This window comes from Triturus cristatus, chromosome 1_1, assembly GCF_964204655.1.
Source record: "Triturus cristatus chromosome 1_1, aTriCri1.1, whole genome shotgun sequence".
Classification (NCBI taxonomy): domain Eukaryota; kingdom Metazoa; phylum Chordata; class Amphibia; order Caudata; family Salamandridae; genus Triturus; species Triturus cristatus.
This window is the reverse complement of record NC_140579.1, coordinates 720,126,099-720,152,420: the sequence shown is the minus strand read 5'-3', so window position 1 is coordinate 720,152,420 and position 26,322 is coordinate 720,126,099. Positions and strand designations below refer to the sequence as shown.

Here is a 26,322-nt window from a genome sequence, read left to right as displayed (position 1 = left end):
ACATTCATGCGTCCTCATGTTAAACCAGTACAATTGCTAAAGGAATTAGTAGTTGGTTATTGGATTAATGTTTTCTAGTTAGCTCAATGTGCTTGTACACCAAAATTTACAAAGTGGTACAGTTCAATAGTATTGGATATGGCCTCCTTGATATGGATTCCCCTAGCTATTTACCTCCTACAAGTCTGTTTGTGCCCAGCTGCCCAAAAAGGGGGGTAAATATTGTCAACAGGAGTTCACCTGTTTAGGTTACCTACTGTCGAAGGGGGGTAGGAGACTAGCATAGGAGATTAGCTCCTGGGCAAATTAAGGGTAAGCAAAATTAAGTAACGCATTGTCCTTTTTCTTGGTTTATGTGCCTATTATGTGTATTAATGTCAGCTATTCTGCGTGGAAAGTACGCAGGGCAGCTTGTTGTTGTGTTCTCTCTCGAGCCTGCCTAAGCTGTCTAGGCACGGCCATGAGACAATTGGTTGGGCTCGCTTTAGTCATTCATTCCACAGGATGCTGTGAATATGTTCTTGAATCAATAGAGACAATGCACCTCACCAGTGCACGTCTAATTGGCTATTAAGTAATACTGTTTGAACAAATTGGTAGAATTAACAAAATGAATAAATAAATATGCCATGTTACTGCCCATCCTGTCTGTAAACTGATACAATTGGAATTAGATGAGGATGAAAGGATGGGTAGAATAGACTGATGTTCCCTTATTTGACCCGTAAGGAACTATACATCGGGGGTTTTTGTTAAAAAATCTCAGGTGGCAACACCATTATTGTTTATGTTATTCTCATGCTATATACAGTTTTACAGAGGCATCTCTAGTCTCTTATTCGTTAGTCTGTGTAATTGAGCTGACAGGCCTTATTAGAGCTGTTGAATAGTTTTCTTTTTACCTGAAGATGATGTTACATAGTCCAGATCGTGAAAAGTAGAATGCACAGGGTTCACAATGTTAGGAAAGATGCCTGTGTGATCCTCAGCAAACATTTTGAAGGAAAATATTGCTTTACAGGAGTTTGTTTGCCGCAACAAGTTCTGCTGGTGAAATTCATGTACAATCAAATTGTGTAACGTTTTACTCTTGTCAGTTCACCAAAAGTTCCTTTCATACTCGCTAATAGGTCCAGGGTGTTTTTTACTCTCATATAGATGAAGTGGTTCGTGGGTGTCCTGCTAATGTATGGGGCGCCCCGAGACTAAAGAAGTTTTCTGAAATAGAGTATCCTCTCTGTTGATAGATTATTTGTATGCCTTGTCTAAAGATCTTTGTTCTGTTCACCAATAGATATCTGCTGCCCTACAACCATTGCCAGAGGGGCCTGGACATTAGATACAGCCTGGGGAGTCAGCGCTAGTCCAGTTTGGAGCCGAGGTAAAGGGAACCAGCACAGGCGTCTCTGGCAACTATAACAGTAGTAAAGGTGAAAGACAGGGTCGCAAATCAGGACGGAGAGCTGTTCCTTTCTTTCCCTGATGCCCAGCTGAGAGAGGCACAGACCGACAAGGACGGCAAGGAGGTCTTGCTTGAGGTGACACCCTCTGAAACAAGGGTTGCTTCAGATACTCCAGCATCAGGCCTCTGAGTCCTGGTCCCCAAGTTAATGCAAGTCTGCACCTCCGTTTGTTGATCAAGCGATGCCTGGGCACACTAGGTACAATCTGTGGCCCCAACGAAAGAGCAGAGCACCAGCAGAGCAACATAGGAGTTAGGGAAGGACTTGAGTTTAGGGTACAAGTGCTGTGTCTCTGGTGCCCGTTAGATTAGAGTGAAGAATACTGGTGCACTGCCTGAGACACTGGACAGGATCGTTGCTGGTGTTTGCCCTGGAGAGTGATTGCCCTATCCTGAAAGAAGAAACTTTTCCCTTAAGCCTGGGACATGATTGTTTTCCTGAGTTGCAAGTTGTGCAGCTCCACCGTGGGAGAAGTGAACAGTTGATGAACAATAGGAGCCTGCCTGTGAGGCTCAGACGGACACAGGGAGAAGACACCCCTCTGGCTGGTTGTACAGCGGCTTCAATTCCCCAAGTACTTTTTTTGTTAGAAATGTACCCCTTTGGTTGTCCCATTTTTAAGGAGGAGCAGCCCTTTGCGGCTCCTCGTCCTAATTCCTATGGCCCCGTTTGGTCCTCCTGGTCCCCCAAAACAAAAATTGTTTTTGTGATAATATTCGTATTTGGAATACTGTTTTTTCTGCAAGAGAAACGTCTTGTGTACACTTTTGATAAGTACTACTCCACCCTCCTCCTCAACACATCATTGGTACCCTAGCCCTCATAAAGAAGAACACTGGACGGTCTATTTAAATATTTTTATTTAGATATTGCATCAAACATGTGCTGTTGGCTATTTCCAATCGGCTAAAACAACCACTGAAATTCATCCCGATTCGGGAACATGGACTTTAACTGGCTGGTTACGGACATTGTTCGTTACCTAGGGCTTGAAATTGTTGACAATCCTATGTATATTCTTTGCGATCCTACTATCATGCTGTCAATGTATACAATGTGGCCCGATGCTTTGTTCCTTTTGTATTTCAACTTGAATACCCACAAAACACAACATCAAGAATGTGAACGCCCAATATGTATTAGACCAAGTAGTTAGCGATATGATGAGAATAGATGTGCAAGATATTTTCTATATTCCTTTTAGATCATAGGGATGTCTTCAGCTAAGGCTAAAAAGGCCATCTGTGGGAATCGACAGAAATTGCTGTTAGCATGAGCTGAAGCCATTTTGGTTAGCAACGTGCTAGCCATGTGCTCCTTCTGTCTTTATGCTTGCTTTACCATTCTGCCTGAGTCATCAACTATAGTTAACTCCTTAAGCACTGAACCAGAGCAATGTATGCTCAGAAAAGCCTGTAGCTGCTAGAATACACCTGTTTAGAGTGTAACTGGCAGGCTATTCCTACTGATGTAAGCATTTTGGTTTCCTCTCCCACTCTGTTGACTAAGTAATGTCTGTATGTCCATATATGTGAATAGCTTTTCCTGTGTATACTTGTACCGCCTCTTTTTGAGTCTCCATGCTTACTCCGCAACAAAGGGTGTATATAAGCACCATGGTTTCTGTATTCCATGGACTATCTCATACATTGCCTGAGGGTTCTGTATCGATGTAGTCCCACTCATGAGTGATAAACTATTGTTTTGATTACAGCTTCCGTGCCAATCTCTATTTTGTTGGTCTAAGGACTAAAGGACAAAGAAGGGCGAACCCCTACACCAGTTGGCCCCTGGAAAGGCTCACTCCCACACAGTGAGGTTACCTGCCAAGGCTACCCCATCAACTGAAACATCATCGGGGTTCTGTGCGGGGAGATCAGGGAGTGGATCACTCTCTTCCTCCTGTCCCTCATTAGTAGCCATGAGCAAGCCCATGTCTGCCCTGTCCACATATGGCTTGAGCCTGTTCACATGGAGCACCCTATGGGGGCTCATGGGAGTTCCAAGGTCTACCAGGTAGGTAACTTCTCCCTTTTGCTCAAGAATGGTATGGGTCCCACTTCACTTGTCTTGGAGAGCTGCTAGGGCCACAGGCTCCAACACCCATGCCTTCTGTCCAGTCTGATATACAGTCAAATCAGCCTTTTAGTCATGCCAGGCCTTTTGCAATTCCTGGCTAGCCTCAACGTCTTTGGATGCCTTCTTCATGTATTCAGCCATCCTGGAGCGGAGACCAAGTACATAGTCCACTATGTCCTGTTTAGGTGGTTTGAGAGGAAACTCCCATCCCTCCTTAACCAAGCATAAGGGATGCCTAACTGGATGTTCAAACAGAAGCTCAAAAGGGTTGTACCCAACCCCCTTCTGAGGAACCTCTCTGTAGGCAAAGAGAAGGCAGGGCCAAAGGATGTCCCATCTGGGCCTAAGCTTTTCAGGGAGACCTTTTATCATGCCCTTGAGGGTTTTGTTGAATCTCTCAACTAACCCATTGCATTGTGGGTGATAGGGTGAAGTGAATTTGTAATTCACCCACACTCCTTCCACATAGCAGTCAGGTAACCAGACATGAAGTTTTCATCTCTGTCTGATACTACCTCCTTAGAGAAACACACTCTGGAAAAGATTCCCAGGAGTGCTCTAGCCACAGCAGGAGCTGTGGTAGTCCTAAGGGGAATTGCCTCTGGATACCTAGTGACATGGTCTACCACCACTAGTATAAATCTGTGCCCAGATGCAGTTTGAGGATCCATGGGACCAAAAATGTCAATCCAAACCCTCTCAAAGGGAACCCCCACCACAGGTAGTGGTATCAGGGGGGGCCTTTGTGGTACCATCTGCCTTACCACTGGCTTGGCAAGTGATACAGGTGCCACAAAACTCCTTTGTGTTTTCTGACATGTGAGGCCAGTGAAAGTGAGGGACAAGCCTGTCCCAGGCCTTACTTTGGCCTAAGTGTCCTGCTAATGGGATGTCATGTGCCAGTGTTAATAGGAAGTCTCTAAACGTCAGAGGTATAACCAACCTCCTGGTAGCACCAGGCTTGGGGTCTCAACCCTCTGAATACAGAATTCCATCATCCCAGTAGATCCTGTGGGACCCACTGGCACTCCCAGCAGCCTCCGCAGCAGCTTGCTGTCTGAGGGGTTCAAGAGAGGGGCAGCTCAGCTGTTCCTAGCTCAGATCAGCCCTGGAAGGGCCCCCTGTCCCCAAGAACTCAACCTGGTCAGATTCAAGTTCCTCCAAGACCGTTCCTTCACAGGGACTGAGATCACCTCCCTCAAGAGACTGATCCTCACTCTGAGGCAGGGGATAAGACACTCCCTTACCCCACTGCTCCTTCTCGTAGAAGGCACCTGGTCCATCTTTTCAGGATCCAGGGCCTGTTCAGTGGAAGACATTTTTGCCTATGACCTAGTCATGGCAAACACATCTGCAGGGATGCCCAGCATTTATGCATGTGTCCTGAGTTCCACTTCCGCCCAGGCTGAAGTTTCCAAATCATTGCCCAACAAGCATTCCACAGGGAGGTCTGAGCTAACCACAACTTTCTTCGGGCCAGTTACCCATCCCCGGGTGAAATTTACTAGAGCCAAGGAATGGTCTGTCCTGACATTGCTTGCATTGGTCACTTGGTCTATCTCACCAAGTATGATCTGTTCAGGGCCCACAAGATCTTTTGTCACCATTGTGACACTTGCACCCTTGTCCGTGTATTTACCATTGATCAAAGGCTGCTGTCTGTACTTGCCCAGATTACTGGGACTTACAAATAAGGAGGCAACATCCATGCCTCCATCACAGACCAAAACAGCCTGAGCTGGAATTCTGACTAGGCCCTACTATACCCTTGTTCTGTACACCACCACTTGGAACTGAGCTAGGGGGAACAGTTGCCTTAGGGGCAGTGGTGGCTAGAGTAGATTCCTTACCCCTTGGACAATTAGAATCTTTTGTCCAATGTGTTTTCTCTCTACAGATATGACACCAAGGTTTCTTTTTGTCTTTCCCCTTGTTAGACTGTGATTCCCCCCCCCCCCCCAAATGCAGGTTTTTGAGGCCCTTGTGAAGACTTCTGGTCTTTACCCTTCTCCCACCCTTATCTGAGATTTTAGCATCTTGCTTATTTTGGTCACCACCTTGAATCTGAGTTTCCTGCTTCACCCTGGTTCTGACCTATTTATCTGCCTTCTTTCCCAATTCGGGGAGAGATCAGATGAGAATCAACCAAGTACTGATGCAACAACTGATTTTGGCAATTATTAAGGATCTGCTCCCTCATAATTAAATTGTACAATCCTTAAAAATCACACACCTTACTGCCAAGTAACCAGCCTTCCAGAGCCTTAGTTGCACAATCTACAAAGTCAACCCAGTCCTGAGTCTGTGCCTTCTGGGTGTCACTGAACTTAATCTTGTACTGTTCAGTGGTTAAGCCAAACCCATTAATGAGAGCACTCTTCAGAACTGAATAATTGTCAGTATCCTCTTCTCTAACATTAAGGAGCTTATCTCAACCTTTGTCAGCAAAGGAGAGCCACAAGATAGCTGCCCACTGCTCTTGAGGGACCCTCTGTACTTTACAGGCCCTCTCCAGTGCAGTTATCCATTTGTGGATGTCATCCCCACTCTGGTAGGGAGGGACTCTCTTGTTCAGGTTCCTATGTTCATGAGTATATTCTCTAACCCTAGGGACACTGTTTCTGCCACCACTGGACTCTAGTCCTAATCTTTTTGTTACTCTTTGGAGAGCTAGGGAATCCCTGTCTAGGGTCAATTGCGCTTTCTTGAGCCCGAGTTTGACTCTCAAGCTCCAGAAATTGGCACTGTCTATCAGAAGAGGATTCCCCCTTGTTTGATATGGAAGTTCCTACAGAAGTTCCTGAGTGATTAGACTCCACAGAGGGAGTTCTGGATCTCCTAGGTAAACTCTGTACTCTTCCTGGTGAAGTAAGGAGAGGGCCACTGGGGCCTTCTCCCCCACCTAAAGGAAGATCTGTGTTTTCCAGGTTAGAATCATCTTGATTTTACTGGTCAGGGTTTGAGTCCAGGTCAAAGAAGGTTTCACTTCCTACCCTTTCCTCATTCCCTGCCCCACCCACTCTATCTACCTCATCAGACCCTGGGATCTTTCTGAGGTCAACTAAGCGCAAATCTCAATGAGACGTTGGGTGTTTACTTTTCTCCCTGTCCTCAACTTCCTAAATGCACATATTGCTCTCAATTCTGGAAATGAGATGCCATTGTACCTAGTTGGCAGACAGCCACTGGCTTCTCCTCTAGAAGACATACTAGTGTTATGTGTTTTAGGCACCTACCTAACCTAGTGGAGACTAAATTCTCTTGAGTTGGAGAAAGGGTGTGCTAGACCCTTGGCTTACCCAACTCCAAGTTCAGCAGAACTTACTTTATTCTAAACTTGATGTATTATATGTACTTTAATGCTTAGTGGTTTTCAGTTAGTCATTCAATGAGATTTATCTGGTAAAACAATAGCAAGCTTGAATCCCAACTGCTGTACACCAATGTGAGAAGGTGGCCTGGTATATGCTGTCCACTATTTGGAGTGGGCACCCTGTACCAATTCTAGTGACCCATATGATGTATGAGGTCAAAGATAACCTTTAGAAAGCTATCCTAGTGGTAGCTGTGGAGAGCAGCCTTCAGGCTTAATCTTGAAGGAATGTAAAGCAGCTTGTTTTACCAGAATATCACCTCCTAAATGAAAGGAGAACCACACAGTAGTTATATAACAATATGTATTTATTAATATAACACTCTCTACTAGTCTCTATGCGAGACTAGGGCACAAATTACACAATACTAGATCAATAGTACATTCGTAAATAGCACAATACAGAGCGGGCTCCAGGGGGAGACCTAACCATATACAAAAAAAATAATGTTATAACAACACAACTTGACTAGACACCGTACCTAGAGCACGTAGACTCGCAGGGACCCCAAGGAACCACCCAGAGGAGTGACACAGGGAGCCCACGGAGGACGGATGCCGTGAGGAAACCCGGACGCGTGCTCCGTACAACTCTATAGGAAAGTCGCGGTTGCAAAGTTACAAGTTAAGGACACTTCTAAGAGGACTTCGAGCAAACCCTTTGGAACATAGGAGGTTCTAAGGCCAACCCACCAGTGAGTACCAAAGTACCCGTGTTACCTATCCCAGAGGATCCGGTGCATAGGGGTCAATTGGTGTTGGAAACCTTCGCCGTTTTCAATGGAGAGTTGCAAAGAAGTACTGCTGTCAGGAGGGCAAAGAGTGTCCAGTGGAATCTGAGCCTAGATTCGAGGTGAGAGGAACCTGAAAGCAGAGGAGACAGAGTCTGGGTCATTTCAGGTGACCAGGGGCTCAGTAGTCGAATGCCGACCGATGTCGAGTGCTTCCGTAGTGAAGAAGGGTTGTTTGACTCTGCAGCCACGGGGACCAGAAAACATCGAGGACAACCAGGATCTGTAGGTGGGCTGTCCCACGAAGGAGGATGTAGAGAGCTGAAGGGGTCGATGTATGGCTGGAGCACCAACAAGCCTTGGCAAATGCAACCCATACGGTCAGAGGAAACCGGTTACGGTGTAGACCAGCAAGGTCCAGAGGACTCTCCAAGCACTGGAGAGTTAGGGCACATCTGGAGCAACCGGGTAAGCCCAAGAAAAGACAAGATGACCCTTTCCAGGACCCACAGGCCAACAGTCCATGGATCGTGAGGAGACCTCAAGCAAGTTTACAAAGTACCAGCCCACAGGACACTCGAGGAGTGGAGCCCGGAAATCTTTGGTGCAAATACTGCTCGGGTCAGGACTACAGGGAGTCCAATGCACAAGCTTGGGAATCTTCAACAAGCATATGCAATTGCAAAAGTACGCGGTGCACAGGGGTTCGGGTTGCATGGTCCCCACGAGGGATACTTGTCTCAGAATCACTGAAAGGGCAGATCGACCTCAGGGACCTTCGGGAACCCACCTCTTGTGTTGCTGAACTCTTCAGAGTCCTCAGGAGCTTGGGAGAAGCAAACCGGTGAGATGCATTTAGGTGCCTGCTTTTACAGGGGAGTGACTCCTTTACTCCAAGGGAGATTCTTCAGCCGTCCAGCGTTGTGCAGGAAGTCAAAGTACTTGGTTTCTTCTCAGCAGAATCTTGTCCAGATAAAATCTAAAGTCCTGTAGTCAGGTAACCCACTTTATCCCCATGGGAAGGGGTGGTAAGATTCTGTGGACCCTCCTAGGGGAGGGGCAGGACAGAGTGGTGGCTACACCCATGTCCTTTGTTCAGTTTCACACCAGAGCAGGAGCCACTGGCTCCCAGAACTGGTTTGAGCAGGACTATGCACAGGGACACCAAATGTGCCCCCAGTACAGACTTTCTGGCAGTCTCAGAGTGCACCCACCCAGCCCCAATACACTAAACACTGTCTGGGAGGTGGTCACACCTCCCTGTGACAGGATGCCTATTGTCATCCCTTCCTCTGCTCGAGCTTGGCTCAGCAGCAGGAGAGCAGAATCATGTCTGTGGCTGGCAGCATCCATTTTGTGCTGCCCAGGTCGAGAAAACTGGTACCGGGTAGACCGGTGACCCACATATGTCCCTTTGGAAGGAATAATACCTCCACACCAGTGTCAGGTGTGGAGGTATGATTCCAAGGTGGTTGACCCCAAACACGACATGTTTCTAAGCAGCCGTTTTAAAGTTAGCATTTTCTGTGAGGTTATAATGCACTTAAACATATATGTCTGGCTGTATCACAGACAACCCCGGAGAATGGTCTCCGAAGGTTGCAGAGGGGCTCTGCTCATGCAGGGGCACCCTCTCACGTAAAACCCAGCACTCTTCCATGTCTTCAGGATTGATAAGCCCTGCCATAGGGGTGACTGTATTTAAGTGTAGTGATTTAGATAGATATAGGGAACCTCTATCTTAAGTAAGTGGTGCTTGCTGTAGCAGGCTTGTCGTGTTAATTTGGATGGCCTCTCAGGGGTGGCATAATACATGCTTCATCCCATGAAAGGCCTCTGGGGTAACTATGCCCTGAGTACATGGTGTACCATATACTAGGGACTGATAAGAGTACCCGATTATCCAATCTGGAGTGTACCTAAAGTACATGCATTGCAATTTAAGGGAGAAAGCAGATAGACTGGGGTCCTGAATAGCAGGATCCCAGTCAGACTAGTCCAAAAACAGTGTGACATCAGTAAAAAATGTGGGTAACCAAAAGAAGCAGATACTACTTTCCTTCAGTAACCCGGAAGGTGCTGCACACTCACCACAGCCTGATTTGCCAGGAGTGTTTCGCTAGCTCTGCAAGTGCCCTCCATTTTTTTCTTCACAGATGAGTGATATAACAGACTTTTGATACCTTGTCCATTTTTAGGGGGGGAAAAAAACACACCACTTCACCTTGTTCTTTGTTCAGCTTTTGACTGCAAGTGAGCCTGCCAACAGTTCCAGGCTCTTAGCAGACTCAGGCTGAATAGTTTCCTCCAGTGGGCGTTCCAACTTATTCTGCTGACATACAACTCTATTACCTTTTTGGGCTGATCAGTGCCTCCATGTGTTGAATCCATTAATGGATCTCCTCCCTGGCACCCTTGTTCTGAGTTTGTCAGGGCTTTCCTCAAGTGAGAGGCTTTCAGATGTTGAAACGCTTTGTAGTTGAGCAGCCAAGGAAAAATAGTCTGCATCAAGGTAATGAGAAGTGGCACTAACCAAGCTAGTTGCCAAAGATAAATTCTTGGTCTTGCCAGATTCTTCTTTAGTTTTTTCCTGATGTTTAAGATATTAATGATGAGAAGCTTTAGGGAGGCCACCACTAAGTCTACAACAAACCTCACGTCACTTTTCGTGTTGGCGCAATTCCTATTTGGCCACCTAGATCATGAATAGCAAGTTCTGAAGAAGAAATGTCACCATTTTCAATAGACGTGTGAGCAGAAAGGGGCACTGATCCATTATCAATATATTGTTTAGGGAGACAATTAATCTTACCCCCCTCGCCCTGAGGAATTCCATTATCAGTCTCAATACATTGGTGAAAAGGGAAGGTGCACTTATCTGCTGCTGGAGCAGCAAAGAAAGGGGGAAGGATAATCATCTGGACGTTTCATAGCTGGTGCTGGATGGTGACTGGTTACTCATTTCTAAATTACATTTTCTCCCAGTGTGTTAAGGGATATATGTTATGTTACTGCGGGCATCTAATGCAAACTGCTGTTGGATAAAAAAGTGATGTTAAAAGGAATCCTCGTGCATGGGCCTGACATTGAATTAGAGTACGACTTAGAAAATCATCCCTAATTTATTCATACCTGACATTATTGACCAACAAATGCTGCCCTAAAAAAAACTTTAAAACATGATGTGAAAGTCTTTTTTGCATGTCTTAGTATTTGAATGCTCTCTTTGCATGCAGGCTCTGCTGTGGCAAGGTGGAATAGACTACATAATTTCCAGTGCCTCAGTCAGTCCATTCTTTGGAAATGTCTTGATTTCAACAGCTGCAATATGGGACAAGGTAAGGCTGTGCTCTCTAGGGAAGATAATAAATGTCATATGATGGAGGGCAGACACGGTGGCCATCAATTCCACACCAGTCAGCGGTAGGCAGTGTGAGAGCAATACTTGACTGTCCATTCAACAGCTACAATGTTAACTCAGCAGCTCTTCTAGCCCTGGTCAACAGGACTAGCAGTACTTGACTGTTCCTCTCAAGAAGGAAGGCGCTCTAGCCTTTGCTTGCTTTACACAGGCACCCAGGTCATCTCAAGTTTAGAGACAAGCAAAATCCCTTAATAGGTCTTCCCCATTTGAGTTTTTGGCACTCTGTTCCTTCAATAGCATCAAAAGACTCCATAACTATATTGGTTCAACAACATTCGCAATGCAAAGAAACAGGAGTAACTTGAAGAACTATACTTGGCTTTGGCTACATCGCGATTGTTTTACTTTATCCAAATTCGCCTCCCTGTCCATTAAATGTCATTGTATGAGCATATCTTAAACCCGGGAGTATTTACTCTTTCTGGTCCTCTGTTTTCCCACATTAATCTTGCCATTCTTTGGACTATTGCAGGTTTTTGAAGTGAACGTGAAGTCGATGTTCTTGATGGCGAAGCAATCGGTTCCTCACATGCAGAAGCGAGGGTGAGCACATTCCTTATGTTTATTTATTTGACAATTTAATTTCTACTAGACGTGTGAGGAGAGGTAGAGCAGTTACATATATAAGACCAGAAAGAATGTAAACAATAATCTAATAATACCTAGTAGATACATGAGTGAAGTACAACACATTTCTAGATATGGAAAGGACTGCATATTGAAAAGAAAGTTACAATACATTAGTGAAACATACATTCTTACATTTATTGTGAGAACCCCATTAAACAAGGTACCGGAAAGGTGTGTTTTGAGTTTATGCCTGACTATTATGAGGGAGGTAGAAATGAAGATCTCTAAAGGAAGATTTGTACAGCAGCGGGGTGCCAGGATTGCAAAGCTTATGCCACAGATGCTTGTATCTAGATATGTTTTCTTTTGTGAAGTGTGGAGGGCGAGCTGGTTGGTGTCTTTTTATTATATTGTTTTGGATTTATGCGAGAGCAAATCCTTCAATGTAGGTAACGCAGAAAATATTGAAGTTGTTTCTTCCCTGTACTGGGAGCTTGTGGGAACTTTTTAGTTGGCTGCCATTGGCTTTTCACATCGAAATAGGAGGCGCCAGTCACAGTTTGCAGATTTTGTATTCTTTTGAACTGAATTGCTGGAAGACCATCTACAGGGCACTGCTGTTGTCATGTAGTTGCTATAAAACCTATACAGGATCCTCGCGTTAGGACAGCATACACTGTAGGATTGGTGTCGGACTGATTCTGAACACCGCCACCGAGTATGTTGGCCTTCTGTATCAGCTAGCTCACATTGCCACTAGAATCTCCTCTTACCAAGGAGAGAATAGTTCCTGGCAACCATCGAACATGACAACCCTGATCCCTCAGGACCGTGGAAACAATATACTACTTTTCGCTCAGTCACTTGTGCTCACTTAGTCTGTCTTAGAGAGGTACTCAGAATAAACAGGCTGGGCATTTCAATAAGTATTGATTGAACAGTTGTTATTCTGGTGTAAAATAGATGAGCTGCAACAACCATTAGATAGTAAAGTATACAAATGATTAGCAGTACTATGAAAGTAAATGGATGGTATAGCTCTACCAACTTGCAGTAATCATGAATACATACAAGCACATAAAATACATGATAATAAAAAGATGCATACTCCTACGATGTCTCCCTAACTAGATGTACCTGAGTGACCTAGCATGTGTGTAAGTGTTATGCCAAGAATCCCTCTAGGATAAAGTCAACCCCTTTACTTGAAGTGAGAGAATGTGGGACCCCGTCTTGGTCTCGAGTTGGACACCCCGCGAGGGATGTTAGACAACTGCGAGCTGGAGTGTTTGCATGCAGGAACCTCAGCGTCTCTGGTCAGTGTGTATGCCGGGAAGTCCTGGTCTCCTCTGTCTATCTTAGCAAGATGTGATCTATATATACCCATATGTCTCCCCAGGGGTCCTACCTTGCTGTAATACTGTGTCGGTCTAAGGATGACGTTGGGCATGAACTTTATACATAGATATTATACAGGAGATGGTAGTCCTGCTGTGCTTCCAATAATCCTCATGCATAATGTTTGAGATTTCAAACTAGGGAAAACCTGCGTTCTGAATGCAGTGTCGTATCTAGGTAAAAGATCAGTCCCTGTAAACCGTTATAAGTGTAATGCAGGGAAGAATATTAGTGAAGGGTAACAACGTTACCTGGGCCTATATTATGGTACCTATATGGAATATAACATTGTAATCTGTTTCAGATTCACCAGTTCTTCTATAACTAAAGGGAATTATTCCGGTTTTGTGCATGGAAAGTTTTTTTTTTTTAACTGGTTTGTTTATTGATAAGAAAATTCCTATCACCACATGTGTAAATCACAGACAATTCGACATTAAAACATTAGGTACAGAGTACAGAACATAGTTAGACAGTTATTCTATCGTGTCAAGCATAAGATGCTTCTCTCTAGCCATTTCCAATTCTACAGTCGGGGATACACATAGGTTTCCACGATATGCATTCCACCCACTCCACTTTCTGTCCCATTTCTTGGGGCATCCTCTGATTTTGAATACTTATTTTTCCACCACCATACATTTATCCAGCTCAACCACCCATGTGTTTATTGATGGCTGCCCTGCCACCCCCCACTTCATTGCAATAGCTCTCTTCACCAACACATAAACCAAGGTAACCAATTGTTGTTCCGCTTCAGTGAGGTCGGATGGTTCCCAAATATTGTGTGAGCCCCAATGATGGAGTGAGGTTAAACTGTTTACCTAGTGCGCCTTGTAAATATGTAGCAGCCCCTTCCCATAGGGGACGCAGGGATGGGCAATCCCAAATAGTGTGATAAAAGGTAGCATCCTGGTGGCACCCCCGCAAACAAGATGCATCCTGTCGCGTCCCAATTTTAGCTAGTGTAACCCTGGTGAGGTAGGTTCCATGCAGGATTTTTAATTGGATCAGCCGGAAGTGAAGTGAAATGGCTACCGCTCTTGGTGACCTTAGCGCTGTTTGCCAGTCATCGTCGTCCATGTCGCCAATGTCGGCTTGCCACCGGCTACGAAGAACTAGAAAAGGGTCAGGTAAGTTATTACACAGCTTGTGGTATGTTAAGGAAATTGCCTTGTCAGGGAGTGATTCAGAGAGTAATCAATCCTCGAGAGGAGATGATTCCGGGGGGTTACTCATGTCTGGAAGAGTGGTTGTTAAGGCGTGACTAACCTGCAGGTATCATACTTCTCCTGTAGTTCCTGGAAAGATAGGACCCGTCCCTTTTTCACAAGGTGACCTATATTGAAGAGTCCTATTGCGTTCCATCTGTCAAACCCTCGGTGATGGCACAAGAATCCCAACTTCTGTGTGTACCACAGTGGAGTGGACTGCGTTAGTACATCAGTCCAACCCAGGCGTTTGGTCACCTGATGCCAGATTTGTGCCATGCATGCCGTGGGGCCCACGAACCTCCCCTTCTGGACCTTCGCATAGAGGGCACCTAAATACCCTTCCCGGCCCATTTGGTACCTGTCAAGCATATATGCAGGGTCCAACAGACGATACAACCAGTGGTTTACTGCAACTAGTTGCGAGGCTCAATAATAGAGTCTCATGTCCGGGAGGGCGATCCCTCCATCGTACCACTCCTTAGACAATTTGTGTAATGCAATACACGGCGTCCCTCCACTCCACAGCAGTGATCTCAACTCACTGTCGACACTTTTGAAATACGAATCAGAGATTGGGTATGGGAAGTTCTGAAGGGCGTATAGAAACCGAGGGAGGGCCAATATCTTAAAGAGGGCTGCTCGGCCCAGTAAAGACAGAGGTAGGGTTTTCCAGTGGGTGACATCTTTTCTAAGTCTATCTAGAGGGGTTGACAAATTCTTGTCATGGCAGAGGCAAGGGTCGGGGGTAATAAAAATCCCTAAATAGCGGAAGCCATCGAAAAACCCCTCCAGGTCGCAGCCCGGGGGCAACCGGGGGGTCTGACCATGAAGAATATATAGAACTGATTTTGTCCAGTTAATGGCGTAGTCTGAGTACTTGTCGAAGTTAGTAAAGATATGTCGGAGGCTGTTTAGGGATGCGCGGGGAGATGCTAGGTACACCAGTATGTCATTGGCATACAACGATATTCTATCTTCATGATCCTCACTCCATTTCAGTCCTCTAAGGGGCACGTCTCTCCATACCCAGGAGGCCAACGGTTCTAGGATCAAAGAGAAGATAAGAGGGGATAGCGGGCAGCCCTGTCGGGTGCCTCTGCCCAATGTAAGTGTTCGGGATAGGCGGTTATTAACTTTAACCTGGGCTCGCAGGTCCGCATATAGCAACTTAATCCAACCCAAAAATTTCGGGCCAAACCCAAAACGCTCCAGCACCTGAAAGAGGTAGGGCCATTCTATAGAATCAAATGCCATAGAGGCATCCAGAGAGAGCACCACTGCGTCTTCCTGTATGTAGCGCTGTCTATCCAAAACATTGTGGAGACGGCGAATATTCAAAGCGGTGTTCCACCCTGGCATGAAGCCAGACTGGTCGGCGTGAACTAGGGATGAAAGAAGGGGGATGAGGCGGTTGGCAGGCTAGGATTTTGGCTTCAACATTGATCAGAGAAATCGGTCGATAGGAACCGCAACTGTCTGCATATTTCCCCGGTTTCCGGATGACCACAATTGAAGCAAGACTCTGATCTTGTGGGAGGATACCCTTATCGAAGCTTTCATTGAAAATGTTTTTAAGGTGGGGGGGCTATCCGTGTGGTTACAGTCTTTAGGAATTCAATCGAACGCCATTGGGCCCCATTGCTTTCCCGGATTGAATACTGTTTATGGCCCTGCAAATTTCATCCTCTGTGAGGTCCTCTTCCAACCTTTCCCTGTCAGTATCAGATACGGTAGGTAACGTCATGTTAGCTAACAACTGACTAGAGTCTTCTGCCGCATATGTAGTGGAGGAGGTATATAAACCCTCTCCAAGTGATCGGCAAAGGCTTCCGCAATGCCCTGTGGGTCCGTATCTGGCCCCGTCGCGGGCAGGGTCAGCCTGGGCACCCAGCACTCTCCCTGATCGCCTCTCTCCGGCCATGCCAGCATCTTGCCTGCCCTGTCTTCCATTTCATAAACCGTGTGCTGTGTGCGTAATAGCTTGGCCCATGTTTTCTCCCTGGCCAAGGATCTGTATTCCAATTGTTTGATGAGTAATTGGTGAGTGGTGGCTTCACTGGGCGGGGCGCACGGTTTGGTCTTCCAGCTGTCGGAGCTCTGCCTCTAGGTCAAGCAGTTGTTGATTCTGTTTGTGAACATAACCCACTTTGAATGCTAACGCTTGCCCCTTCACCACTGCTTTATACGCTTCCCACACAATCTGTGCCAATTTGACGGAGCCGACATTTTCAGTAAAATAGTGAGCTGTCTAGGTAGTCAAACTCTCTCTAATGTCGGGGATTTTAAGCAACCATGGATTGATAGATATAGCGCTGCAGAGCCCATGTTGAAAATAGGTGAGCTCCACCCACACTGGAGGATGGTTGGAAAACCCCTAGGTAGGGCTCGAGGGTGTCTGAAGTGTCCAATATCTGCTAGGTTAGTGAGAAAGTAATCTATGCGGGACATACTCTTTTGTGCTTTGGAATAAAACGTGAAGTCAGTCAAGTCTGGCTGCAGAGAGCGCCACACATCTGCCAGGCCCATGGCTTGGGTGAAGTCCATCATGTGTGTTGTGTGATCAGTAGGCGGGTGTCGAAGGTGCCTGTCACGTTGTTCATGTATTGTCATATTGAAATCCCCTCCCAGGATTAAAGTCCCCACCGGGAGATCTACAATGATTTACCCTAAGTCTACAAGGGCCTCCTTTCCCAGATTCGGGAGTAGATACACAGAGATCACATTGTGTGGCTTCCCCTCCCAGCTGGCTTCTAGGACTGCAAACCTCCCCTAGGGGTCTGCCCATCTGCGGGTTGGGGTGAGTGCGAGGCTCCTCCGAACGAGGATACCGGTACCTCTAGAACCAGAAGTAAATCCTGCATGAACCAGGAGTTTATAGCCCCACCGTGCAAGGTTTTAACTCTCTGTTTCCACTAGGTGAGTCTCCTGTAGGAGAACCAGATCTGGGCCATGTCTCTTAAGATATTGCAGTACCACACCTCACTTAATTTTGTGCCCTAGACCATGGATGTTCAATGTGAGAACAGATAGTGAAGTTTCTATTGTGTCATCTGCCATTTATTGGATGTAAAAGATATATAGGGGCCCATACGCCCCGTGGGTGGGCAATAGCAGTGTCATGTATATCGCTCACTGGGTGCGAGCGTCTATGGATGCAGACTGGCAGCAGGTGGTCAAAAAGCAGCCTGACTGTGTACCTCATTTGTGAAGTGAGAGAAATCCACAGTAGATCCGACTGTCTCCTAAGTGTGATCGGAAAATACAACACAAACCGAAACCATAATCCAAAACTCCCCACCCTCCCCTTCCCCTCCCTGCCCGTGGATTTACAACTACCCACTCCTCAACAAGGCAGAGTGCCTATTGCCCCACCCCCCATTGATAGGTGCTAGGGTTGCAGCCGTCCCACCCCCACCACTTTAGAAGGAAAATAACATAATACATCACGCTTTAATAAGTGATAAGTAAGCCCCAATTCTCTCTTCTACCACCCGGGGATCACTGCAGTGTGGTAAATTAATTCAATATTACCTCATCTCAGAATTTCTATACTTAATAATCATAATTTCAGTCAAAGCAAAGAGAGGAGTCCGTGGTGTTCGAGTAAAAAAGGGTCCAGTAACTCGAGTTAAGGGGAGAGCTCCAGCACCAAGCGGGTACAGGAGTGGTCTGCAGTTTTATTCACACATCAGAATATTTATACAGTTTTCAGTCAATAGGAAAAAGAAGAAAGGAGAAGTGACAAGAAAAAGGGAAGTGACAAGCAGTAATTTCCAACAGATGTGTCAAGGTAGGGGCGTGTCTTGTGTCTCGTGAGAGGGCATGTGATGTGTGGAAATGTGTTCCCTTTCAGTTGAAGGCCCTTACTCATTCGGGGGTTTATCTCTGGCTTAGAGTCAAGAACAGGAACCATCTTGTGTAAAACAGGAACTATCTTGCTGGTTCTGGGAATTGGCAGAACCACAGAAATGTGTGTTCACAGTGTACAGCCTTGTGCTTCCTCTATTAGTTGGTGTGGTTTCAGGGCCTAACCTCGTGCTTCCTCTTTCAGTTGGGGGTGGTCACAGGGCAGCTGGTGTGACAGGCTGAGTCACCAACAATGGACAGGATGTGGCTGAGTCTCTGGCACAACTGGGGGAAGGCACACAGGCAGGCTTCTTGGAATTGGCTCGACCACAAGGAGCAGGGGGTTGTGCAAGATTCAATGGGGATGTGAAGGACGGTTTTCAGACAAGTTGCTGAGAGCATGTCACACACAAAATGGGTGTTTGTCTGAGGAAAATGGCTACCAGGCAGAAACAGGGAAATGATGGGGCACAATTGTCAATTTTATTTCCACATTCCCTCCTTGCCCCAGAGTGTACCTATATTATATCTCAATTTGCATGAGATCATCTATACATTCTTGTAGCATAATTCTTTCCCTTTCTCTCTGCTGGACAAGTGGTTTAGGAATGCAGTTTGCAGCGCATAGACCGCACAGGGCAGGACCACATTGGATGCAAAGGCAGCATCCAGTTATTATCAGGAATTTTATACCTGCTGCTGACAGCAGTTGCCATCCCCAGGACGATATTATCTTCCAGAACCAATGAGACCACGTCCAGGTGCCAGGTTCTTGATGTAAACTTACGGCTATCTTGTGTAATTTTGTTATGGCCGTGTATACAGATGGGGAATTATCAGGAATAAATATACAGCAGCTAGAGCCTATAATTGTACAGGCTCCGCCTCTGTCAGCCAGGATGATGTCAAGGACAAGGCGATTTTGGAGAGTAACCAATCGTATGGCGGACTGCTCCTGGGTTAAGCTCCCCAGGGTAGACGCCGTCTGGTTTACAATAGCCTCTAAGGTCCTTGTCAACCTGCGTATAAGCTTGCTGTTCTGTACAGGGCCAACAAAGAAGAAGAACCCTTTGTTAAAATCTGTATACTGTTCCCATGAGGTTTCTGTTTGGTCAACCAAGGAGGTATCGATCGTTCTTTTATTTCTGACATGGGGCACTAGGAGGTCTCGGTGGTAAGTGGATGGCGCCACAAAGACAGGGGGTAACAGGAATGCTATATAACAAGTTCCCCCCCAGTTCAAGGGCAGCTGCACATAGGCCGTTTGGCCACAGACTAAATAAGTATGGCGAGATGCTTGAAATGAGGACTTTCCTCTGTCTTCAAAACTTATAGTGGTATGACAGTCACTGTGTCCTAATGGAACAGAGCCATTTTTCTGGATGCACAGGTGTCCTTTTACTGGTGAGACCGAGATGGAAGGGGGACCAGCATTCTTTTTAGGTTTGGTATTTAACATCTTGTAGGACATGGTCATGTTCCCTTGCTTGTATTCTTCACTTTCTAGGACTGTTCCTGTCGCCTGAGGACTTCCATCCTTATTTGGGTAACAGGCAGCATTAAGTACCTTGTTTAAGTTCCCCCAAGGCCACCCATTCTTGCATGAATTATTTCTGTCAGGGCAGGAGGTGGGGGTGGTATCGTCAGCTGTTATTAGGGCGAACCAGGCTTCACAAGTCCCATTATAGGAAAATGGAAAGGGGAAAAGAGGCATCCCTCCCTTTTTCTGATGAGGTGGGAGGCGGCCACATATCCAGCAATTTGTGCTATTGCTGGCCTGATGAGTGTAGTGTAACATCTGTATAAAGGTATTGTTTTGCAAGGCTAGTCTATGGGCTTGTTCATGAGGGGGTAGGTCATGATATGTGTTTTCCTGAGTGCTGTTGTGTGCATGAGAGGTGTGTGGTGTTGGAGGAAAAACAGTGTGGAGGATCCAACCAAGACACGTCATAATGGTTATGAAGAAAAACAATATCATTAAACATATGATAGAACCACTACGCAATTTCTTTAAGTTCTTGTTTCTGCGTTTCATTCTATCTTTTTCCCACATAGTCAAGGTCTTTAAATCCATCCCCATGCTCCAACCGCTTCACCACTGGACCTGCGCCCATTGGACTTAATTAGCCAGAGTCCGGATGGCAGACCTCAACTTTGATTTATATTCTTGTTGTGGGGTCAGTTCCAAAGGCACAAAAGATTGTTCTGTTACAATGTCACTAGGGTTGGCAGCGTCGCCGGCAACAGTGTCTCTTTGTCCAAAATATTTCCGGCAGTGGCTCGCGTGTAGCCAGCCCTTCCTACCTTCGACCTTCACCGCCGTCCGCGTGGTTAGGAGCACGAGCTTCGGAGTCTTCCACCTGGGCTGAAGAGGACTGGTCCTGTCGAAGTTTCTTATCATCACCCAGTCGCCGGGTCGGATGGTGTGTTCTCCAGGGGCGGTTTTGTCAGGGAAGGCTGCAGCGACCTGTGAACGACAAGATTGGAGTGCAGACATCAAGGAAGCCAGGTAATCAGTCAATATTCTGCTGTCTACATCAGTAATTCTTTTAGGCATTGGCGTACCCCACATATTTGGTGGTTTGCCAAAGACCACCTCATACGGAGATAGACCAGTTCTGGAATGTGCTACCATACGCATGTAGAAGAGGGCAACCGGTAAGGCTACCATCCAGTCCACGCCTTTGTCTGTACATATCTTGGCCAATTTTGTCTTCAAAGTCTGGTTGTGTCTTTCTACTAGACCTGCTGCTTGAGGATGTCTTACGCAGTGAAACTTCCAAGTGTACCCTAACAGAAGAGACACTTGCTTCATGAGTTCAGAGGAGAAGGGCTGGCCGTTGTCTGAGTAGATGACGCGGGGCAACCCATATCTCGGGAAATATTCTCTTACTAATTGCTTAGCAGTTGTCGTTGCAGTGTAATCTGGGACGGGATAGGCTTCTGTCCATCTGGTCAGAGACCATACTACAACTAGCACATACTTGTGACCTCTACATCTCTCCATCTGGATATAGTCCATTTGGAGAACTTCAAATGGATGGTCAGGGGGTTGGAATCCACCCTGCTCCACCTTTGTGCCTTTACCTGGGTTGAACTGATTACAAATCATGCACGTTTTAACTTTTTGTTTGGCTGCAGCTCTCAAATGTTTGTTGTGCCATATGTTCTGTATGCTGTCTAACATTGCTTTTTGCGCTGGTCCATGTATGGTGTTTATTATAACCTGTACCATAGCATCCGGCAGAAACCATACTGCTCTTTCAGGTGTCATCCAACCCTGATCTGTAAGGACCCCTCCTTTTTCCTTCCATTCTAGCAGTTCCTGTGGTGTGGTGTGACTTTGGACATCCTGGATGTCAGAAAAGGGGTCTCGTATTGCGTATTGGCGGTGTAGTATATTCAATTCTGTGTTTGCTACTAATTTGGCTGCACTGTCTGCGGAATCATTTCCTTTTGATATTTCATCGGTTCCTTTTGTGTGCGCTTTACACTTTAATACTGCAACTTTCGCTGGTAACTGACTGGCCTCTAAGAGGGCAGTGATGAGTGTAGCATGCTGTATTTTAGACCCGTGTGATGTGAGGAATCCTCTCTCTTTCCACAATGTGCCGAAGTTGTGTACAACCCCGAAAGCGTACTGTGAATCAGTGTAAATGTTAACTGATTTTCCTTTTGCTAAGTGACATGCTCTTGTTAGTGCTATGAGTTCGGCTGCTTGTGCCGACAGTATCTCTATCTTGTGTGCTTCCAAGGTGTTTGTACCATTTCTGACGGCATAGGCTGCTGCTAGTTCTCCAGTGGGGGGTCTCATGCAAGAAGTGAACCATCAACAAAAAGTGTCATTTCTGCCTTAGAAAGGGGAGTATCTTGTAAATCTGGTCTGGGTTTGGTCACTAAATCAATTATGTCAATACAATCGTGAAGTTGTTCAGTAGGAGAGGTCAGTGGCAACAGTGTTGCTGGATTTAAAATGTTGCATCGTCTAATCTCAATATGTGGCTGAAAAAGCGTCATCTCATATTCGGTGAGTCTGGCTATTGTCAGATGCTGTGTTTGCGTTCTGTTTAGCAGAAGTTCTACAGCGTATGGGACCTGGACTATCAGATGATGTCCCAATACAATAGCATCGCTTTGCCTAATAGCTTGTGCAGTAGCTGTTACTGATTTTAGACATGCAGGTAATGCTTGTGCTACTGGATCTAATGTACTTGAAAAATAACCACATGGTCTATGTCTGTCTGCTTGAAGTTGGGTCAGGACTGATAGTTCTGTACCTGAGTTTTCTGTTACAAACAAGGTAAAATCTTTGGTGTAATCAGGTGTTGCTAACACTGGGGCTTGACACATAGCCTTTTTAAGAGACTGAAAAGCTTGCGTGTGTTCATCTGTCCAGGGTAATTGTGGAGTAGCGCCAGCTTCGAGTGTTGTCAGCTGCACTAATGGTTTAGAAATTAGTGCAAATTGCGGGATCCACTGTCTACAATATGAGGTGAGACCAACAAACGCTCGAACTTGTTTCTGTGTTGTTGGTTGTGGTATTTGTTGTATGAGCTGGATGCGAACCTGTGTAAGCTGCCTACCCTCCTTTGACAGCAAGTGCCCTAAGTATGCCACTTGCTGTAAACAAAATTGGAGCTTACCAGGGGAAACTTTATGGCCAATTGCAGCTAGGAATTCTAGTACTAGTAGTGATGCTTCAGCACATGCTGCGTCAGATCTGGTCGTAATGAGGATATCATCAACATATTGTAGTATGGCTGTATCTGTGGGCATTTGAATAGTGTCCAATTGTCTTTTCAGCGCTTGGCTATATACACTTGGACTTTCGGTGAAACCTTGAGGAGCTCTTGTGAATTGGAAACTTCGTCCTTGTAAGGAGAAGCCGAAAAGGTATTGACTGTCTGGGTGAATGGGTATACTGAAGAATGCGTTTTTTAAGTCAATGACAGAAAAATGCGTTGCTTCTGCATCTATGGCTGTGAGTAAAGTGGAGATGTCTGGGACCACAGGGTGTTGTGGAATGACACATTTATTGAGCTCTCTCAAATCCACCACTAGTCTGTAGACAGGTGGTGTTCCTGGTTCCACTTTTTTATGAGCTGGTAAAACAGGGGAATTGCAAATGTTCGAAGTTGTTTCTTTAATCACACCTGACTGTATTAGGTCCTGAATAATTAACATTAATGCTTGTTCAGCTTGAGGTGGAATTTTGTATTGTCTTATACGTGGTAGTTGGGCTCCCTCTTTCAGTGTAACCTTGTGAGGTGTTATTTCCATGCATCCTACTGTGGTGGAATCAGTGGCCCAAAGGGTGTGTGGCAAATCTTTCAAACGCTCGTCTAATTCTCTACTTGGGTAGTGGCCCTTAAAATCTCGTAGAAATAATCAGACATCTTTAGGTGAGCAAACAATAAAAGCTCCTAATGCTTTCAATGTTTTTATACCAAGCAAATTTTCTGGACATGATTTTGTCAATATAAGATCTGTAGTTGTCGTGAGGGGACCAACCTGCAAGGACAGTGGTTTTGACGTGGCGTTTGTCACAGGTTGTCCGGAGAAACCCAGAGAAATACTTTTTGAACCCGAGAGAGGAGCCTCTGGGACCTCTTGATGGCTTATTGTTGTTTTACTGGCCCCAGTGTCTAGTAGAAACTTTCTAACCTCCCCAAGAAGTCGGACCTCTATAAATGGGCCTTTCTGATCTACTGGGATGGGGATTAGGGGCAGTTTGTCATCTTCTCTCCCTGGGCAACATCATGAAAAATCTGGGTAGTATTCAGTGTAGTCGCTGTCTATAATGTTCATTTGGGCCATTTGTGTTGTCCGTAGAACTGAAGGTGTTGAACTGTCTTGGGAAACATTCTGTTTTGGCTGATATGGACGAGGCTGTGTCTTACCAGTAGCCAAATTGTGCTTTAAGACAGGGCAGTCTTTAACGAAGTTTCCCGTCTTTTTGCAATAATTACAAGTGCTCTTCACGTTTGTCTGGCTACCTGGTGTCTGTTGGCACTGGGGTGCAGTTTGGGCTACTAACGCTTTCATCTTGGTGTCTTTCATGCGTTTCTTATCATTTTCTTCTTCATCCCTAATGCGAATTTGGTGGTATTGTAGCATTTGTAACACCTGTGGTGGTGTATGTGCTTGCCAGGTACTTTCTACTTTTAGTACTCTTTCCTTAATAGCTGGCAAGGCGTTGTCTACTAATTTGGAAACAAACAGATGCGGGTAAGCTTCGCTTGTCGGCGTAAGGCCGCTATTTACCGCAAAACATTTTTCAAGTCTGGTGTAATAATCTCCTATGTCTTCACCATGTTTCTGTTTGCAGGAGGAAATGGTATCCCAGTCCTCCTTTTTCACTGTCAGGTACTGTGGTAGCACCTTTAAAATAGTGCCAGGAAGTGCTTTTAGTCTGTCTCCTATACCTTGACCTGCTACTCTAGTATTTTCGCCATTCTGAAGTTCGGTCCATTTAATGTGCTCACCTGCTACTTCCCAATCTTTCTCTCTTAGTTTGTCATATATACCCGATGGCAACAATAATTTCAGAATTGCTGTGATATCAGAAAGAGTATATGTTCCCATCATTAATACATCTCCTAATTCTTTAAAGAATCCAGCAGGATCCTTTGAGTGGGAGGGAACCATCTCTTTTATCCTTAGTAACTCAAGTTTTGTCAAGGGTACATAAATAAAAACGCATTGTAGCGCGCCATTCGTGTCAGCTCTGGGGTGGACCTCTCTCATGGGGAACTGGCGTGTTTGAGGAAGTCTATTAATTGGTCCACAAGTATTATTGAAAGATTTATATTCAGTCGTTTTCTGGTATTTCTGTCTAAAATCTATAAGTGTGTTGAGGAAAACTGAACTATTGTGGAGGAACATGTTATCAGCGCAGTCAGACAGAAAATCTTCGAGTTTTGGATCATGTTTAAAATGAGTGTCATTGAGTGTGATGAGATGTTGTACCATGTAGAGACTTGCTAATCTTTGATGTGAGCATGGTAATGCTAGAAAAAGTTGGGCTATGAGATCATTGTCATATATCTTATATTGAGAGACCCATAGGGTCGCAGTTCTGGCTATTTCCTCCTCCTCCGGTGTAAGCGGAGGTTCCTGGTCTAACCAGTAGTCTAATGCATTGGATGTTTTTTCAAATAACTCATCTGGAGATGACCGTTCAGAGTGACCTTGGAGGAATGTAGGCGGGGGTGTTCGTGAATTAGGGGCGGAAGAACGAACGGGTAGGACTTTTTCAGTAGGTTCAGTAATTTCCTCCTCAAGTTTCTTATTCTCTTCATTTGTTTGCAAGTTTTGCAGAATACGGGTCACATTACGGGTGAACCTGTCTAGTGCATCATTTATAAGTTCTAGACTAGTGTGGTCGGATGCGGAATCTAATAAGTCAAAAAGTGAAACTGGTACATTTCTTTCCTCTGCTTGTATGTGTTTTATGAAACAGCAAAGGAGGAACCTATACATGTGCATTTTTACAGGGTGGGATCTTCTTGTAGTCATAGCGTTAATTGCTCGTGAGTCCTCTCCAGTACGAAGAAACTCAGAGGCCGCTTGAAGAAACGTGTCAATTGCTGGTAGATGTCTAATTTCTTCCCAGGAGTCATGAAGTATTTTACTTATTCGGCCCACCTCCCCTGTGTGGCTCGGAGTCGGGTCATAGGGGCAGTCGGGAATTGTTTTACCTGGGTCTGGACCTACGGCACCCCCTTCTGGAGTGAGAGGTAGTGTGTTATGTTGTAAAAAGGGTGGCGGAGGCAGAGGGTGTTGAATTACTGGAACCTCATATGGAGGTGGAGTATCTAAGAGGAAATTGGTGAAAGTATCCTCTGGTGATGGGGTGGTAGGTTGTGTCTTAGGTGGTGCAATGTTAAGGTTTTCAGGTGCAGATGGCAATACAGGATAAAAACCAGTAGAAATGGCTGTTTGTTCCCTTTTATTCCTTTCACTAACTACTTCTTTGCCTATTTCTTGTAACTGTTCTTTCTTGGCCTGCTCTGACATTCTCTTACCCTTTTCAACTTTATGCAATTCCTTCTGTTGCCTCCTATGGGCTTCTTTTCTCCATAATTCCACCGAGTCACTTTGTGACTGGCGGACTCCCTTTTTCTTCCACAACTGTTCCTCTAATTTTATAATACATTCCATGTCAAAAGTACCATTTTCAGGCCATCTATATCTGTGTTCTAGGTCTTTAGTATAATCCACC

At 45.5% G+C, this 26,322-nt stretch overlaps 1 protein-coding gene and 1 pseudogene across 1 annotated transcript; one reads left to right on the top strand and one right to left on the bottom strand.

The window, feature by feature from the left end:
- The window catches only part of LOC146870947 (dehydrogenase/reductase SDR family member 4-like), a 253,161-nt pseudogene that overhangs the window by 23,919 nt on the left and 202,920 nt on the right, over positions 1–26,322 (top strand).
- Positions 18,542–20,178, bottom strand: LOC146870948 (endogenous retrovirus group V member 1 Env polyprotein-like). The gene has a single exon (XM_085599715.1). The coding sequence runs from the start codon at positions 20,176–20,178 to the stop codon at positions 18,622–18,624; it is 1,557 nt and encodes a 518-aa protein (XP_085455841.1). The 3' UTR covers positions 18,542–18,621.

Coding starts and splice junctions, on each gene's coding strand:
- LOC146870948 (XM_085599715.1), bottom strand. CDS start 20,178: ATGGGGATGGATTTAAAGACCTTGACTATGTGGGAAAAAGATAGAATG.